We start from the raw sequence: 20,279 nt of genomic DNA on the forward strand, positions 1-20,279 counted from the left end.
AACAGAGAATATAGCAAAGACAGAGTGAGAGAGAGGGAAATATTGGTGAAGGAGAGTCTGCAAGAAAGGGAAGAGACAATTAGGAAAATTGGAACAAAAATTATAGCAAAGACAGACAGACAGACAGTCAAACAGAGAGGGAAATATCTATGAATAGAAAATCTAAGGCAACAGAATATATATCTAAAACTCTAAATGAAAAGGACAAAGAGTTGCGATACCAGGTGCTATAGAATAAAGTCATGAACGCCAAATACAATAAGAGATATACGTAAATATATAAGAACAGTGGAAACGGCAGGGCATCTAGAGAGGGAGGAAAGCGGAGACAGGCAAGGATTAATGGCGAGTGTAAGGTGTGGAAACGCGGAGGAGGGAAACCGGTATTGGTTGGAGGACGAGAAAAAGGAAATGTGTTCTTTGTAAAATAGAAATAGGTACGTTAAAACGCTTATTAGACAACTACTGTGTCTGGTGTGTGTATCGAGTGAGAAGGAAATAGTGGAAGGCAGGAGAAATGGGGCAGTGGTAAGTTCGTTAAGATCCATAGAAAAACAGCGTAAAAGTACAAGGAACAGTTAAAGCCAAATGTGAACGTGTAATATATTGCAGCTTTTACAGAGATATGTTTTCATTTATTTTGTGATTATGTGTTAAGAGGAATTATAATTTACGTAGGTATATACAGAGTAAGCTGAAAATCAATTTCCACGATTTTTCAGGGTTTCTCTATAGTGGGAGGAAAAATGTTTAGAACGAAATTTGATCAGCTTTCGATCGATTACAGATTCCAATAATATATAGAAGAACGTATATGAACTTTATCATTGATTTTTAACGGGAATATGATTATCCACGATTTGTCCTCATTTGTCCAACTAAAATTTTCGTTTGTCCATGCTGCAAAAAAAAAAGTTCTGACCTTTAAATAACTAGTTGATCAAACAAAAATGAAGAACATATATAAAATTTTAAGCTATAATTGTACCCTTAGTTATAGGATAGCTTGTTATATCCTCACAATAGTCATCTGTTCTATACTCCACTAAAAAATATTTATTTTTAATTTTCCAGTAGGTAGAGATAGACGGAAGTTAATCCAAGATCTAAAGCTAACTTGTTGCATAGCATGTATGGTAGTAAGTAGTGCGGAATGTAATAGAAAAATTAATAATTACATTTTTTATGCAAGTTATCATATCTTTATAAACGTAATTTACTAGTAACGTCTAACTGTAAACAGATAAAATTGAAATAGAAATTTACCTATCAAAAATTACAACTAATATTCCATTTTTGATACTTGGATTTACTTGGATACTTGTGAATTTTTGCATCTTTAAATTTTATGTAAACGCATTAAAATCTGCAGTCTACTAACGTAACACGAAAAATTTAAATATGTAATGTAATGTTTCGTAAATATAATACGTAAAATTACTCCTTTCACTGCTTAATTCGTAATGGGTAATACGTTCTACAAAATGCGCGTTCATTATACAGAACTCATAAATTTACAGATTCCGCGCAGCGTGAAATCAATCGGATGTAAAATTTATTCAGCAGCGGGCGTTTTATCATGAGAATATGTATTCGACAGTGAGATGGTTAATTAAAGCGATCGAGAAGCACGTACAAACGAAAGAAATTTTCGACTTGCTTTTTCATGTATTAGGTTGTCCGAAAAGTGTCTTTCTTTTATAGACACGTCTTTTACAACGATGCATCTTTATACAAACATGAAATCTAATCTGTCCAACGTTATGATCTTTATTTTGATAGAACAAAATAGATCATACGTAATTCGATAAAATAATATAAAACAGAAAATGTTGTGCATCCATTATTTCTTTATAAAACAAAAGAAACTTTTCGGACGACCTAATAGAATCAGCCTTTTTCAATTGTACCATCAATTACAGCACGTCCCTTGTAAACTATTTTTACGCGTTTATTCTATTTATTTTGAAGCTTCATCTTGCATAAATGCCAAATTTTGACCGATTCATAGTTTTCCTGACAATTTGAATCAATTACTGCGTTTCAATATTTCTATTACGAACGAAGATGTAAAACAAGACTTCATTTGTCTGAACCCCATCCATTAGAACGAAATTTTATTTAGTGTCCGATTAGCTGAATATGAATCCAATTATTTGGGCGAAACACGAATCCGGTTGTTTGAACGAAAACTCGTAGATAATAGGGAGAATCAGTGAATTCCTACGATACGAACGATCCAGTTACATGAACAATTTATCCTCTGACGTGTTCGAATCAATTCTATTGTGATATCAATAGGTATCAATTCTACTATGTACAATTCTGGACAATGAAAGCACGAAGCTTTCGTATTAAAGGCTTGTTTCTCTTAACGTTAATTTTTAGATTTCTTAGAACGGTCAAAGAACATTTATTAATATTTTACATAAATTTTTGTACGCAGTATGTGTTCCTTCAGCTTAAGGTAGTCGTAGCGTAGTTTGATTTTAATTGGTAAAAGTGCATAAATTCGCAAGATTTGCTTTTCGATTGCAATATGAATATAAAATACAATATGCATATAACGAATTAAAACTACTTTAAAATAGAAATTCCTGCCGATCATCTATTTTCCATCAACGTAACAATTTTAATAGAGAATCACAGATCGAAATATTATTCGATATTTGAAATTTCAATATTTCTTTATCAACGTTAACAAGTTTGGCCCATAGAAGATTATTTCGATATTTTCGTAAATTCTTTCAAAAATTCTAAATACATTAATACTGTTCAAAAATATATTCAAACATGATCACATACTTATTTTCAATAGCTGGAATATCTAAGTATAGTAAATTATGATTCGATTAAATTAATTCTCTAAATACTCAAGCAATACGCAAATAATTATCCTTCGAGTAAAGCAAATGATTTTTCTTTGAGTTATTTCATAATTTAGCTACTAAATGAAATGAATTTGCATCTTATTTGGTATTTTGTATTTGGCTAAACATTTTCTGAAATTATCTCTCAAACAGTTTCTCACTCTGTTAGCGTCGTCAACTACGTTAGAAATACACATTTCCTCATATAATCTCAGACGCGTATTATTCAAAGATAATTGAAATTCATAACGATTCTGAAAGTAAATGTTGTCACGTTGTAAAATAATTCGGTTATTTTGATCGTGATTCAAACGTGAAATACACAAACGTAAATTTACCATATTCGAACAATAAGCCATAGATACACAAGTTTTTTCTTATTTGCGCGGATGTAAGGATAAAGGATAAAGTCCTGAAAAAATTAGGGCATTCTGCTAAACAATATTTCATTCTTTGTCTTGAAAAAGAAAGCGCTCCCGTATCATCCTTTCGAGATTAAGCACGTTTTTTGCTCGTTAAAGGGTCGCTTAGCGAAACTATAGAAATTACACGCTCTACAAAGGTCCGAAGTACGTTCCAGTTGGAACACCTTTGTAAAATCTCATTGTTAATCGATAAAGCTGTGCCGTTTTCCGGCGAATATCGTGCACTCCTTCTGTTTCTGATCTATCCATCTGCGAATAATTTCACGCCTGTTGTCTCGTGGAATATTTTCCTATTCCCCGTCCTTTCTTCTTCTACTCTGGCTGTCGTCAGCCAGCACGTAATTAAAGTCCTCTGCAGAGAGTTATACGGTGAAGAAGGGTCTCTTTTAACCCTGCAGAGGTACATTGGGTCGCGGTGTATCTAAGGGACAGGACCGGCTATTTTTATTTGAAATTAAATTAAACAAATACATAAAATGAAGAAATAATTACACCAAAGTAAATAACAAATTTTATTTGCAAATAGCGCTGCCTGCAGGCTAACTTCAACGTGTTATTTGAAAAATAAATTACTATTGGCGTGAAATATTCACTTTTGAAACAACTGGACAGTTGAAATGTTTGATCAAATGATGTAGCGTAGAAATTAAAAACTACGAGAAGGATATTATGTATCTAGACTGAGACATCAGAATTTGGGAGTAGAAATTCTGTGTACCATCGATAAAAAACTATATTTTCTCTTGGTGGAACCAAATGACAAATATCTATGTTCGTACTTGGTAAAATAACAAATATTATTCGAATAGCATTAACCCTTTGCACTCCTATGTCGAATGTGACTCGACATCAGTTTTTATCTCAGGAGCTCCTTTGTCGAGTCCCACTTGACATTCTTTCACGTCCACCTTTTTTTGTGAAACGTGCGAAAGAAAACCAGCATTGCATCCTGGAAATTATTTCAAGATATATCATACACTTAAAAATTACAAAATGCAACAATAGTGTGAATAAAACTGGTATTTAAGTGAATTTGTTTCTTCCTTTATTTATTTAAATTGTCTTACTTTTCAGTTAAAGTAAATTTCAAATAAAACACTTAAAAACGTTGGGAGCTGGTGGTAACGAAATTAAAATAAAATTCGGAGTACAAAGGGTTAAGATAGAAAAGCTAATTACAAATAAAATACAAATTTTGTTCCAGCGATTATTTGAATAAAAAGTCATTTCGACAATGCCAACAATTCTGCCGAGGGGTAAAGTTATTTAAATCTATGCTGCGGTGTTAATTTTTAGAGAAATGTTATCCGAATACGTAAAAAATGTAGAATTTCATTAAAATAAATACCATTTATAATTATCAATTAATAAAACGTTAGGGCTACGAGAGATCAATTTCTTGTTTTCTCCAACCGTTAAAAATATACACGTGCTTTTGACAAAATTGTGTGGCAAAAAGTGGTTGACCTGCTGCATTTGTTTTGACACTCTTTAATACTTGTTATATGCTTAAAGCGACTGTTCACACCGTACACTAACTCTACGAATATTGTTATTTTATGTGGAATGCCCAGAACGACACGCATGCTGATTCCATTGAAAAAATCAAACACTGCTTTTTACTGATTTGTTGCATTTGCTTTCCATGCTTCGTTGCAATTTTATACTCGTTCGTGATACGTAAACGTATGCGTTTTTGAATTGATTCGAAGATCGCAATTATGCATTAACTTTTGTATGATAAGGAGGACTTTACATATTATACGACAATTATTTCTATACAGAATTAATTATATTATTTCAAAAAAACAAAATTTAGTCGAGCGGCTTGCGACAGAATCGTTGTCAATTTTGCGAAATATCTTAAGAAATCAACAAAGAATTCCTTAACGAAGGTCTGTCTAACCATTACAAATCTCGACCATTAGAATTCTCCATATCAGATTTATTTTATTTATTTACACTTACAATTGCCAAATTATCGTTAACGCGTTCCTTTAAGTCCCGTCCTAAGTTTAGATCGTCTCGTTCTGAATATTATCATTCGCTAATCCTACTAAAACATCATTGTATCAAGTATCATTATTTTTTCCTATTAGTTTCTCTCTAATTTATATATTTCATTAACATTTCTGTGCTGTTGCTATAAATTGGCCGAAGTGTCTGGATACTTACGGTAGACAATGTATCTCGTTATCTATACACAATATGTTAAAACGAGAAAGCTAGAATAACAGCAGAGCTGATTACACCTTGTCCATAGACCTGGAAAGTTATACCGATACAAAGTGGAAATCTGTGTACCCTTCGCCACATTATAATCGTCTTGTTCGCCACAGCTCATTGTCACTGTCCTTTAAAACAGCGTACAAGCATCGACATTATCAATGGGCAGCTATGATCCGTAAACAGGACAATGAAAATGATAGTGCCGTGGCTGGTAGACAATAACGAAACACGATTCAATAACAGATATAACTTATCACAAACTTTGCAACATTACCATTTTCATGCAACCTCGAAATAGTCGACATTACAAAGTGTTTCCGCACTGATTGCACGAAGGGGAGAAAATAGTTCAATCTACGTGAAAAGCTACGAAAATGTAGAATGATATTTTTTTGTAGACTGCCATAAATATGTCTTGTAAATATTCCCTGTGTAACTATTTGTAAATATATGGACACTTTGATTGATATGTGCTAGTAATATTAATAGACGAATGTTGGTGAAATATTTGAATTTGACGAATTAAAGTCAAAATATCTCAGCTAGCGATTTTTCAATATAAATAGATTACCTTTTTATAGAGAATTGTCCAGCTAGGTAGATTAATGTTATAATATAAATATAAGGTGCCATTTAAAGAGCCACATCATTTTAATATCTCAATAATATCTCAATATAAAAAATATAAAGTATTAAAGAATCAAACGATGTTTAATTATTAAAACTACGTGATCAACTCAATGATCACATTTTAAGGATAATAATTATAACCTTGTTGTGCAATGGTCAAAATACATAGAATCTATCGAATACTAATTTAACCAACCACGTTGAAAATTTCACTAAAAATTTGCTCGTTCCATCTACAACGATCTAATATGACATATTATGTTAGATAAATAGCAAATTGTTGGTTATTCAAATTATTACTCATTCAAGTATCATGAAGAATGCAAACGTATTTGCATCGATATTGAACCTTGATAAGTATGATGCTTTAATGTCCATTAGAATACAAATGATTAGCAAAGTGGAAAAATCTTATCAACTGAATTGAACCTCCAATAAGACACGTTTAACACATTTTGAGGAAAAATGGTTTTTAAGTTACACTGTTTCATAAATAAGCCGCGGAATTTTATGCGGATTCGTATTTCTCAGAATATAATTGAAAACGTAGAATCACCTCAGAAAATTGTTTCACACAACAATTATTACGCAATGCACCGTACTTTGGATATTTTATATATCTTCCCACGTTATGCGCATTCTGCGCAATACCACGCTTCCAAATTCTCTGTTGACACATCGTATTCTCCGACGTAACCTAATCTACGACCTGTGTGTATCGAAAATTAAAAAACGATGGACGAAACACTTATTGGTAATTGAACTTCCAGCAAAATGCACTATAAACCTTGTTCGAGGTTCACATTCAGTCGTTCTATCTACCTAGAAACCATTTCCGTTACCTGACACTAACATTCGTTGTCGAATTTTCCTTTCTCTCGTATTAGTCTCAAACAGTTCTTTGGTTACCTCTCGCTTGACTATTAATTGCCACCTTTCGAGTACGTTCGTCGATTACAAACTGCACCAGAGATTAAAAGTACAATGATAAAAAGATAGAAAGAAGGAAGTAGAGATTGGAGCGAGCAGTTCGTGCAGGTGACGAACCAGCGTAATTGAAGAGCGGAACGGCCACCCTAAATTACCGGCCGTAGATTAAGTCGCCGGTGTTAATGAACTCGTCTGTGACGACGCTGCTGACGACATCGTAACGATCGCCGACGACTATATCGGCACATCGACCCAGATTCATTTACCATCGAACTTGACCTTCTGGTTTGTCGCTCCTGCGTCGCGTTTTTCTTGCTATAAATAAGACGTCGGACGAGCTAACTGCGCGAACGTACTTGTCTCTCGCTGTACAACGGTAACTACAAGATTTTATGAAATTAAAGAGCATTTTACCAATCGTTTTCAAGACGTAAACGCTGTCGGTATATTTGGTAATCTTGATAAAGAGTTAAATAAATCAAAATGTACCCTTCTTGCTATGTATATAAACGTCTTTCTAGTGCTCATAATTCGCGATAGTTAAGCTTCGATATTCTGAAGCTTTCCTCGCGCTTGTTTTTATCGATTTACGCTGTTAGAGCGAACATGTAACGATTTATTGCTCATATAGAGCGTCAGAAATTGAACGATTCGTGCTAAGTACTAAAATCGTGGGAAGAGAAAATGAACGTGGTTTGGGTATGTATACGATAGCGTGCATTATGACGGGAAGAAGTTAATGGCACTTCCATCAGAGGAGGGTGCCAAGAGGACGAAGACCCTTCGGTCAGATGTTAACAGAACAAACAGGCGTGGTTGGAAAGTGTCTCCATACCTGAGATCTAGTATCGCGAATGGCTGAAATCAAGGCTGAAAGAAAAAAGGCTTTGATTAACGGGTTACCTCGAATTGATTATTTTAATATGTTCGTAGCAAAAATTGGAAGATTCTTGCTACGGACATATTGTAATATCGTTTGAATAATCGAACCCATCTTCGATCGATAAAAAGATTATTAAATATTTCTAATCCTTTTGAGAAAGCGAACGAAAGAATTCTGCAATACCGTGTGCATTAAAAATCAATGAACAATTACTTAACAAAAATCTAATGGCTGCAAATATTGGACGTAAACAACGCTTAGTATTAAACAGGTTTGGAATTGGTCATACTAAATTTATACATGTACATTTAATTTCTAAATCCAAGCTATCTAGGTTACCAATTTTTTTAATAAAATATTTGCCATATTATATAAATGTTGTTAGTTTGGTATATTTGTAATTCTAGACCATTATAAAACATTCAATTCCTGTTTCTTTTCTTTATACAATGGATAGTTTACCAGTATTGTAATGTAATTTACATTTATAGATTAAAATTGGACACCCTGTATATGTGTAATGATACAACAACGTAATTAAATAATTAAATAAATAGTTTAATAATATACAACTATACATTAATTATACATTATATATAATTATAGATGATTATAGATTATATCAACTGTATAATATGACGAATATTTTATTTATAAAATATACTAAATAGAAATAAAAAATACTAAAGCATTCTCTGGTTATCCTGCAAAAAAGAAAACACGAGTGAGGTTCATTTTTGCTATGAACCATTCATTATTGATATTATTATTAATATACGTAATTCTTTGCTTTAATTTTCTGCTAAAGATTGTTTTCACAGGCATTAAAAGTCTTTTTATGAGACACAAAATGAGACATGAAAATTCCAGTACTGCAGCAAAAAATATAACAGATACATGAGAGACTTGTCGAAAAATGTACGCACGTTCGACTTAATCGGACAAATAGTTGGTTATTTTTCAAGTGGTCATTCGATACGATCGGAATGCGATATCAGTCGATCTAAATGTCAGTGAAAATCGTGGCCAGTATCGAGCGAAGGGGAAAGTTGTTCGGAAAAGTAAAACTGGAATGTTCGTTTACGTTTTTCTAACCGTGCGTAATATTCCGCGAAATATTTCGTAAAACGTTGCAAATACGAATTCGGCTTGATCCTTTGACGTTATCGACTTTTATCTTTAAATTCATTCTTGAAGTGGTTATCGTATACAGATAAATAAAATGGAATAGTCCATTTGAACAGATAAATTCCTTATTTCATTAATCCTTCCTAATGCAATGAAGTTATTGTTACAAGTAATTATACTCTCTTTTTAGAAAATATTTGTACGAAATTTCAGTTATAGCAACGATATTTCATGTATTAAAATCGGATGAAACATCTTGTACAGTATATGAAATTTATATCATCCTTTCCTCGTTCTTGGAGATTTTCTTTTTCCTCGTAACTTTTCCTTTCCTGCGCCTTAAATTTTATTATTACGCTGTATGAATCTCTTATTAAAGATACAAGAAATTTTTGGAACTTTTCTAAGCAAACGAACTTCCTGTAGCAAATTAAAGTTTTTTATTCATTTTAATTCTTCTCGAGATCTAAAGATGTTAATCCATTCATATTTCTATACTATTTTCTACAAAATTAATGTGCATACTAAATCCAGGATTAGAGAGATAGCGTCAGTATTTGACGAAGCAAAATTATTATTCGTCATTTGTCTACAGCTTTGAATAATTTTTATCTGCCATGGAACTTTTCTTTTAAATATTCATAAGAGACTTTATATTTAGCGATGTTAATAAAAAAAGGCAGTTTGAGTTAAAATTTCATTGAAATTGCTTCAGTTCTTTGAAAGGGGATAAGTGAGAGAAGTCGATATTTAACAGAATTTTGAAATTAAATTTAAATATTAAATATTCTAAAAATTTAACAGAACCTTCTACCTACATGTCTGGATAATTGAAAATTGGATACATCAACAAACAAATTAAAACGTTATCAAAGTTATCTTACCAAGATGTCTCTTTTTATCAAAATTTTCAAAATATTACTCCTCGTTGTGATTTTAATAAAAAATTGAGTAAACCAAAATCTTTTTTCCTTGCCACCTACTAAAACCTTGATCGTGTTGATAATTCGCGATGGTTAAGCTTTAACATTCCAAAGCTCTCTTGGTTAAGCATCTGGTCGCTATGGTAAACACGTTTTACATAATAAATTTAATAAGACATTGTGAAAATTGTTTCGTATGAAACGTTTACCAGACATATAGTACTTAATGAAAATTTACCTTCACTCTGTTTCAGATACATTCGTTTCCCGTGCTTGCAGACACAATGACGCTTATGAGCCTGCTCCTATCTCTATTATTTGTCGCTATGGTTAAATGTCAACCCATATCCTACGTGTACGATGAGAGAGAATTGTCTAGGGATAATCATCCTCTCCTACTTCTCGTCGATCACCGAATTCCAGACTTAGAGGTACGATATTCTCGCGCTATGAAAATACAAATTACACGAAATAGCTATAAGAAAAATATATGAGAAAGATTATAATAAGTATGATATCTGATACAGAAAAGTATTTGTACACGTTCTTATTCCTCAATGAAACGTTCTTTTATTAAATTCCACGGTTCCCTACGAAAGTATTCGAATATTTACCACAGAACTTATTTATGTAGATATCCTATACATTGTACGGGACTTTTTGAAATTTTGTTAGGGCTGTAACGAGACACGGCTATCGCGATTATAACAATAAAGTTTAAAACCAATTGGGAAATGTATATTGGAATTACGAGATATTTGTTGCAAACATACACATAGTAAAATATTAATTTACATTATAAATAGCAGTGTTGAATATTCATATTAAGCTACATATTCATGGTTTATTACTACAGTGAATGATTGACTGTTTAATTAAATATTTTGGTGACCTTCGCGAAGTGTATGCTTGTGATAAGTATCTTGAAACTTCCCTACACACATTTTCAGATTCGTCTGAAATTTTACTGTTATAATCACGTTAGTCGTGCCTCGTTATAGTGCTATTGAGATTTCAAAATGTTTTCTGTAATAATCAAATAGGAAGTTTTTAAGAGTTTTCGAGTACTTTCGCGAACCATTGTACGTTTCATTTCATAGTATCAAACTTGTATAATCATATGAAAGTACTACTAATTGGTACAAAATTTATTATAGTCTGATCCATTTAATTAATATAAAAGTTCAATAATAAATGCAGTAGTGTACGATTGCTTTGTATAGCCACTATATCCAACAGAAATCCCAAAGTGGATTCATCTCCTTAAGAACTCGCTAAATTTTAATAAAATGTGTCAAAGTAGAACAGATTTTTTTATCTCGTTATATTAACACACAAATATTTATCAAATCTTCTTCTATTTTTTTTTAACAAATTTCTATTTTCATATTTTCGATTGACCAAGAAATTGTACATAGAAAATCTGGAAATTCTCACTGAAAATTAATAACGAAACAATAGTAATATTATAAAAGTGAATTAAGGAGATAAATATTGAAATAACAAAGTTATCCTATTGATTTCTGAATAAATACATATTCGATTAGATAACAATTTATGATAAAACGAACAGGACTGTTTTTACCTTCTATCCTTTTATAGTCGATAATTTATCAGATAATAGAATTATGGTCATTGTAAAATAAAGTGGAATAAAAATCCCAGCATCTGTTAAATAAGAAGCAAACTTGTCTATTAAACGTACAATATTACACGTAGTAATTCGATAAATAAACTGCGGACATTTATGCAAATTCATATTTTTATAAATACAGATAGGTGAAACCTACACTACCGTGCACAAATATTTGGACATTCGATGCGATTCAATTCAAAGATTGTGGTCCGGATGAACGCTGCTTAAAATTAATAGAACTATAATAGATTGAAGCGTTAAATGTCAATGACTATAAGCAAACGCTTGGAACGTTGAGTATGATTGACATACTTTTTCTCAAAAGTGGATTTAAATATCGAAATGTGGAAGTCGTTCTATTGATTCGGGTTCTCGCGCAGAATACAGCCTGTGATAAAACAAATAATAAGGTTTCTACATTTTATCCGTTTAAATTGGATAATTTTATGACACAATTGAAATAACGTCATCGTGAAATCATTTGGTATAAAAAAGGTCAAGTTACTGCGGTGTTTTTGCAAAATTTAGCTTTCTAGTTTAAAAACGCTGAGATTTATAATAAATTAGTTGAAAATATTCCCTCCCCGTCGGTAGAAAAATATTCATTTTAAGAAAAAAATTAATCAATGTTCGAAATACCCCACCGACTTACTAAAATATCGAAGACGATTATGCATCGGAATATTTCTTTAAAAAGTTGTAGTAGAAAATATAATAATAGCAGAATGTTTACTTCGCGGAGTGATCCGGAAAATATGGAAAAATGTGAAAATACAGATGATAGAAAAACGTGCTAAGTTGCTTTAAACATAAAAGTTTCTTAGTAAAAACGAAACAAAATTTTCATTTTAACTTTCCAGAAAGCATTTCGTCTATTTTCGTTTAAATGCTTCGAAACTTCGAGAAAAGAAGGTTCGCTGGACAAAAGAATTGTAAATCGAGCAAATGACATTTAAAAATTCGTTTCTTCCTTTCAGAATATACTAACTACCGTTGAATCGATAATTAAAATGTCTCTTACGAGACCATGTGTTTCCTTCGCCTCGTGTTCGTAACGTGAAACTATTAATTAAATTATTCTGTTATTATTTCATTAAATCAAGTCGTTAATTCTTTGCAATAAAACTTACCAGCGAATTTGCCTGGGTTAAAAAATATTTTTTACAACTCGAACAACGCAGAAATAGATAATGAGATCTAGGCGTGTGCTGAAATTCAAGATTCACGAGCCTAATTCGCCAAACCTAACCCCAACCTAACCTCTATTGGCTGAACGTGAAATGATTACGTTATATCCTCTCGCGAATCTCTCGCCTGGAGTCGTATGGACAGAATCAAACGTTAAACGTCACAATCGTTTTCCCGTTTCATGGACCACCTTGATAAACAGATTATTGAAAAACTCTCTGTTTCGCGTTCCGAAGCGGACAATAACATGGTTGTTGTTCTGCAACAACAGAGAAATTATTCGCGGGTGAAACATGAAAAGGATAACACGCTCGTTAAATTTCATTGTCGAGAGGTTTGTAATTGGAAATGGAATCGGAGATTCGTTCGACCATGATTTCTGACCATTCTTTCTCTCCATTAATCAAACACAACGTGCTAGTGTACTCGCATCTATAAACACATCACTACTGTTCAAACGTATCTGGACGTTTCGCTCGAGTTGTAATTTACAAATTAAATTTGAATACTGATCGGTCGAATATGATCAGAATATATGAAATGGCGGTGGATTAGTAATTAAAAATGTCATTTACTCTCTGCAGAATTGGCAGAAAAATGGAATAAATGCTTTATTAAAAGATCAAGTAAAGAAGAGTAAATTTGTATATTCGTTGGAAACTACATACGTTTAGTATAATATCGCTTGCAACCAGACAGCTGTAATTTTCAAAGTTCTCACGTCAAAAACAAAGAGATTCGTTAGTTAAACCGTTAGAGATAATGTAGATAATTTGAATAACACAAAATTGTCGAATCGAAGATTCCAAATAAAATTCCAAACACCCGGAATTTTTAATCTTCACACATATTTCTATTCATATACCTCTCATAGCATATTCTTGTAACATATAATAACTATTCATAACATATTCCTATGCGAAAACAACGAAGGCCAATTGATTGGCCATAATTGATTTATTCAACTTGCGCGTGTGAACGTCGCATTAACATTCCTCAAGGCATCTTTTCTTTCTATTCTTCTCATTGCATGAATTTAATTAAAACTCGTCTCCTTGTCAAATGTTCTTAATTAATTACCTTATATATTGTGCAAACGATAGAGGATCTATATGGAGCGAGCCGACAATGTTTGAGCCAGAGCGATAAATACATCGAACGAGGAATAAGTGCTATATATCTGCAAGGAGCGATTATCGAGCTCCTGGATTCCTAATGCCGATGAAACTCTCGAGATACGTGCACGACAGACTTCGATTTCAATACAAGCTATACAGACAGATATACGGTCGATCAAGAAAGTCTACGTAAATGATGGCTCACGAAAGTATCCGAACACGCTTAGAAGCTAGATACAGTATGCACAGTGTTTTCTACTTTTTCCGGTTTAACTTTAGGAGCGCGATTTACAAGTGAAAATAAGGAAAAATGTTTTAAAGATGAAGTTTTGTTGCAAACGCTTTATTGGAAGGTTGCGAGGCAATATTGGTCGCAGCGTAAAGTACGTACGTAGAGTGCAATTTCGTTATCAAAATCATAGTACGAAGCGTAGCTATAGAGAAAGAATAAACGCAATTTATAACTTAGTTACCGTTAGTCGGTAATTATGTAACTTGGGAAGTTAGCAAAGTACGGAAGTCGAATATTCAAGAAAATTTCTAACTTTTCACAGACGTAGTCCGTGTGATGCCAATAACAGGACAGTTTCTTTTCTCAGCTAAAGAACGGTCCTAGGGGTGAAAACACCTTCCCCCAAAGAAATCTTCACTTTTTGTATCATCGTGAATATTTCAATAAGAAACTACATAAGATACGGAGGAAAAGTTAAATTAAAAGTTGCAGAACTTGCGAATAATTTTTCTTCGGTATTATCGTATTCTTAAATACGACATTCACTCCCTGAGGTAATGACGCTAGAATATTTGACACTTTTAGAACGTCCTTCGTATTATTCAAATATTTTTGTCCCTCTGTTAGTTCGGATAAGGCAAGCTCTACTGTACTGGCAGGTGGCTTTACGCCGGGATACTCGGTATATTTCACGAACGAATTCTCCTTTTTGTCAGCTCTTTATAACGGCTTGTAAATTACGAAAAAGCGAAGGAAGCGTGTGAAATTTGAAGAATGGCTGAAGGCAAAGTATTCCGAGGTACTAGTACATGCGCGTAAGTAAGTGCTGTGGCCCTCTTCCGGTACGCGCCCCTAGACCTTTTCTTCATATTCTTGAGCGCGTTTTCCGTAAAAGTGGCAATAAAAGCTGGGAAATATCCGAGTGTGGATAGGGTAGAAAACTGCGGTCTGCACATACGAGCACCGTTGAGTTCCTTTCTTTCATTCTCCTCTTTTTTTTTTCTTTTTTTTTTTACTCCCACGGATATGCTCAATATAACTCTACCGTCGATCCGCTTAAACAATAATTTACAATGGTTTTTTTTTCACCGCCACTTCAGCCGCGATATTGCCACATAGCCGAAGCGATGATTGAATTTTATCCTTTATCCAACACCGCTCAGTTAACTTTCACGATAGACATTCGCATGTGCCTTAAGTGCGCAATATTTTAATATTCACAGAATTCCTCTCGCTGCTATTCTGATATTACGCTTCGCAGTCGTAACTAAAAATGCATTTGTCTGAAGAAAAAAAATCCTGCTTTTTCACGCATTTTCGAAAGGAAGATATCATCTTTTTTAAAGGCGGAGAGACATTAGACCGGGCGCGTATACATGAGCGATCAATCGATAGTCAGCGGACTGCTAACCTTTAAGCAAATATATATTTTTGTAGAAACTATTTAAGAAATAGAAGTTGAACAGAGATACATTTTAGCTGTTAGAAATTATAACAGATTAGTATTCTACTATAGGTAGGTCATATAATTATGTACATTCTGTGTATTTTTGCATCTTCGAATTTTGTATAATTGCATTCACAGTCCGTTAACGAATAATTAATTTTAATTGCAGCCTTCTCGAGTTACTCTTCTATTAAATTAAAGAAGCTTGTGAACAACGTTGTTTATCAATATTGTTTTATTATTTATTTAATATTTATGTAGTATATATAGTATTTAGTATTTATATACTTCTAAAAATGAAAATAACGATTAAGTTATTATATTTTAGTTGGTTGATATCTATTTGAAAATTTCCCATGAATAAGCACCAAAAGTCCGCAATCTATTTATAATAAAACCATATCTTGCAAAAAATATGCGTGTTCAGACGCTTTTATGCGGCAGTATATTTTTGAAGACATTGTAGTTTAACTACAATTTTGGAAAAATGAAAAAAATGACCGGCTGTAAAAGTGTTCAAATATAAAAAAACTTATATGTATACAGACTGCATTCTACGTGAGCAGCAACCAGCTGCAGATTTTAGAAAGAGATACTACATCAGCAACTGCGAATTAACGTTAACATTCTTCTTTTTTATACGATGTTTCATCTATTTATTTCATTCGCAGTATAGCAAATCGAATTTACCGCTTACATCAAAACACAGCGCCATCTAATTTACTAAGAATCCTCTTAAGGAATTGATTGCTGATACCGTTAAATGAATAAGAAGATATCTGCATATTTAGAATAGGTTGGATAAAAAGTTCATGTGTTTTTGAACAGATGTCTTTGCATTGTTCTGCTACGTAATTATGAATTTTTTCAACCAAATCAGACCATTAATTCAAAAGTTTATTGTCAACAATTGCAATGAGTGAACCAAATATTTGACGACAAATCGCGTGTATCTCTATTTTTCTTCGAGATAATTCATGACCGCATATAGCTTATTTCCGCAATAATCAAACGAAAACGAGTTTGAATGTTCTGAGCTGTTATATGTAGTTTCGTGATGGTGCGATAGCGACGCAACTGCCCTCCAATAGCAAATTTTTGAACTTCACTTGTAGGATTCCACCAGTAGAAGTACAAGAAACAACCGTTTTTCCTGTTTTTCGAAAACTACAAATTTCGAGTTATGCTGCAACAAATGAGCGATATAAGTCTTACGACAGAAAATTATGGATTTAAACTAGGAAATTATGAAGCGTCGCCCATATTCACCCGATTTGGGTATCATCAGACTATCGCTGGTTTAGATCCTTGCAAAATTATCTGAATGGCAAAAGATTCAGAACCTACGAAATGCACAATATGCTTCAAGAATATTTCTCGTCTAAGCCACAAAAATTCTACCTAGATGATATTCAAAAACTTGTGGGACGATGAGATAGTAATAGAGACTAATGGACATTTTATTATTGATTCGATATTTAATAAGTGCAGTTCTCCAAATAGAATTCAGTGAAATGCATACAGTATAAACGCACGAATTTGTCGTTCAATTTTTATGCAATAAGTAGTTATAAACATAATGCGTGAGAAGATTTATACTTGATTTTCTTATTTTAATAGCAGTATTTTACGTCATCCAGCTATAAATTTCAGTTTATTACAACCAACTTCCAGCTTTAAAAATGTGAAAAAGACCGTAGGTTAGAAAAGCAACAAATATCTCTTATTGCTCTCGATGAAGATTATGAGTCACTTAAAATCTTAGATCTCAGTTTTATTACCCAATGACAAATCGGCATAAAAACAACATATTTATCAAAATTTAAATCATTTATTTAATAACATATTACAATAATGTATTAAAATTAATATGTGTTTATGTATGATTTAAATATCCAGTTTTAAATTTCACGATTTAGATCAATCACAGCTAAGCGAATGTTTAAAAAATTAAATTGCTAAGTACTTACGAAATAGTAAAATTAATAATAGTCATACGATTCTACGTAAATTTAAAAATCAGCATTACAACTTAATTATCTAGGAATAAAAAGCTTTTCGAATGTCAATTTGTTATTGCGTATTAATTTTACACATCATATATTACATTCGACTGCTTATTTTTAGTTACAGTGTACATAATCTTTCATTATTTCGTAAATGGAAAATCCAAATATTTTCGTACTGAAATGAGACAGGTATACACGTGAGAATGTCATTCGTTTTAATCACATTTGGAAGAAATCGTACGCTTTCTCCTGGCAAAGTAGGAATTAAGTGCTCCATAAAAGCAAACGCAAGGATCGTATAAAAATACTTCCGTTTTTTACATAGGGTAAAGCTGATCCATTACCCGAACAAATGGGTTTTTAACGGTCTTGGGAATTGTGAACGAATAAATTACAACCACGTCTTGCGAAACGTCGGTGATATGTAATTATTAAAAATTCCTAAGGTTATCAGTAGTAACAACGTTTCCTTAATAGGTTAATTAATTCAAAAATTTAAAAAAGAACAAACTAATTTTTTTCGCTTTTCAAAATAAAAAACTCGTCGTTTGGTCCAATTAAAAAAAAAGTGATTACGTTTTAAAGGGTTTCTGAATGTCAATGCAACCAACTCTACAAATAATGATTTACAAATCATTCCTTCTTATACAAAGTAACAAATACAAAGGTACTGCTGTGTCCGAGCATAAATGCGAGTAATTCTACTTATTGTAAAATATAACAATTCTCAACATGGAAGTAGCAAAGACGACCTAGGTACACGTCTAGAAGGAAGGATGAAGGGTAAAGACGGAAGAATGATTGCAAGGATTTAGGCGTGGAAATGAGATGAATAGTGGAAAGAGAGTGGAAACAGGAAGTGCCGAATTTGTGGAAGACATTTTTGTATTTTTATATTCTATATTGCCATAGATATTTCGTATTTTATGTTTCTGTTTGGATCTGTATGTCATTGAAGCTTAAACATTGCGAGACTATAAAAGACATAGACAACAAGGAATATAAGAGGTACATTGTAAAGCTAAATTTAAGTTGTAGGTTTTAAAACTAAATGTTATGTATGTTAAATAGGATGATTCATATGTTAAGCTTGGCGATTGGATAGGTAGACGATAAGAGTATGCCAAAGAGAAATGTAATTGAAATTCCGTCCTAACCTAGAGAGAAGGGACTGTGAAATATAAATGAACAATAAATGGAAAATAAAATAATTAAGAGATGACGATTTCATAATTTTCAGAATGAAATGTTCGACTCGGGAAACGATCCTGAATCAACGGTGATCCGGACAAAACGATTGGAATCAAAACGCATTGGATCGTTGTCGATTGTGAATTCCTTGGACGTGTTACGACAGAGAGTTCTTCTTGAACTTGCCCGGCGTAAAGCTTTGCAGGATCAACAGCAAATTGACGCGAATCGACGTATTTTAAAAACTATCGGAAAAAGATCATTACCGCTTTACAACAAAGACGTGTCCAAAGCTATCGACTCAAGAATAAGAAACGGAATTGATTATGTGATCGAACAGGAAGAGAAGAGCCACGATCGAGACGTGGTGCCAGAAGGGATCCCTGACAGAATGCAGAACTGGCTACGAAATGACGATTCCGCTTTTCGAGAAAGACAAGACGATCAAATGCGAAGGGTAATTATTCTGTTCGTTCGTTTTCGTAAATTTAATTTTTCATAAATGTACAGTACCTCGCGAAAGTATTTGTACACTTACCACGTGAAACTTTTACGTCTATACCGTGTGTGTTATATGAAAACATGTTGAAATTTTATTAGCACTGTGATGAGACGCGACTGCCATGATTATATTGGTAAAATTTAAAACCAATCTGAAAATATACATAGAGATTGCAAGATATTTACTGTAAACTTATATTTGGAAAAAGATTAATATACAGTATAAACTATATATAGTTAAGTATGTGTATAATAAGTATCAAAGATGTATAGTGAGGCTCATTAATATTCCAAGTAATTGCCTGTTTAAACACTTTTTGTAAACACTTTGTTTAAACACTCTATGTAAAATATATATTTGTATTAAATTTTCTTCAACTAACTGTACACATTTTCAGAATCGTTTAACATTTTATCAATATAATCACCATAGTTGGGTGTCATTACAGCACTAATGAAATTTTTAAATGTTTTCTATAACGTGCGTAAGGTTTATAAAAGATAATAAAATAAAATGACAGACAAGTTTATTTCAAAATAGAAATGAATGCAAATATAAATTCCAATGTCTTGTTTGGGAAATAAATTGTTTCCAAATTATAATTTCAAACAATGATGGTTGTTCCAAATAATAATGTAAAATTATGAATAACAATTTTATATATAATAAACGTGCTAATTGTTGTATATTCGCTCTTAATACGACTGAAAACTTAAATATTGTATTAGATAATTGAATCGCATGATCATTAATGATCATTAATAACAATAACAAAGAAAACAGCCGTTTAATTGAATTAGACGCTGGAAGAGGAGCACTTATTAACAAAGTCAACCGTGCTTGAAATGTTTACTATGTTAGTGGTATTACCTGCACGTGGTAATTAGAATAGACCATCAAAATATTTACAGTAAAAATAACTTTTCCGATTATACATA

The 20,279-nt window shown here is 32.5% G+C and overlaps 1 protein-coding gene across 1 annotated transcript in view; it reads left to right on the forward strand.

Annotated features, from left to right (window-relative positions):
* LOC132909266 (diuretic hormone 44) overlaps positions 1 to 20,279 on the forward strand; it is a 78,231-nt gene that overhangs the window by 56,578 nt on the left and 1,374 nt on the right. The window contains exons 2-3 of the mRNA XM_060963999.1: positions 10,273 to 10,449; positions 18,889 to 19,296. Coding sequence (XP_060819982.1) covers positions 10,303 to 10,449; positions 18,889 to 19,296 — 555 coding nt within the window. The 5' untranslated portion in view covers positions 10,273 to 10,302. The remainder of the gene's footprint in view (positions 1 to 10,272; positions 10,450 to 18,888; positions 19,297 to 20,279) is intronic.

The sequence above is a fragment of the Bombus pascuorum genome, chromosome 7 (assembly GCF_905332965.1).
Source record: "Bombus pascuorum chromosome 7, iyBomPasc1.1, whole genome shotgun sequence".
NCBI classification, from domain to species: domain Eukaryota; kingdom Metazoa; phylum Arthropoda; class Insecta; order Hymenoptera; family Apidae; genus Bombus; species Bombus pascuorum.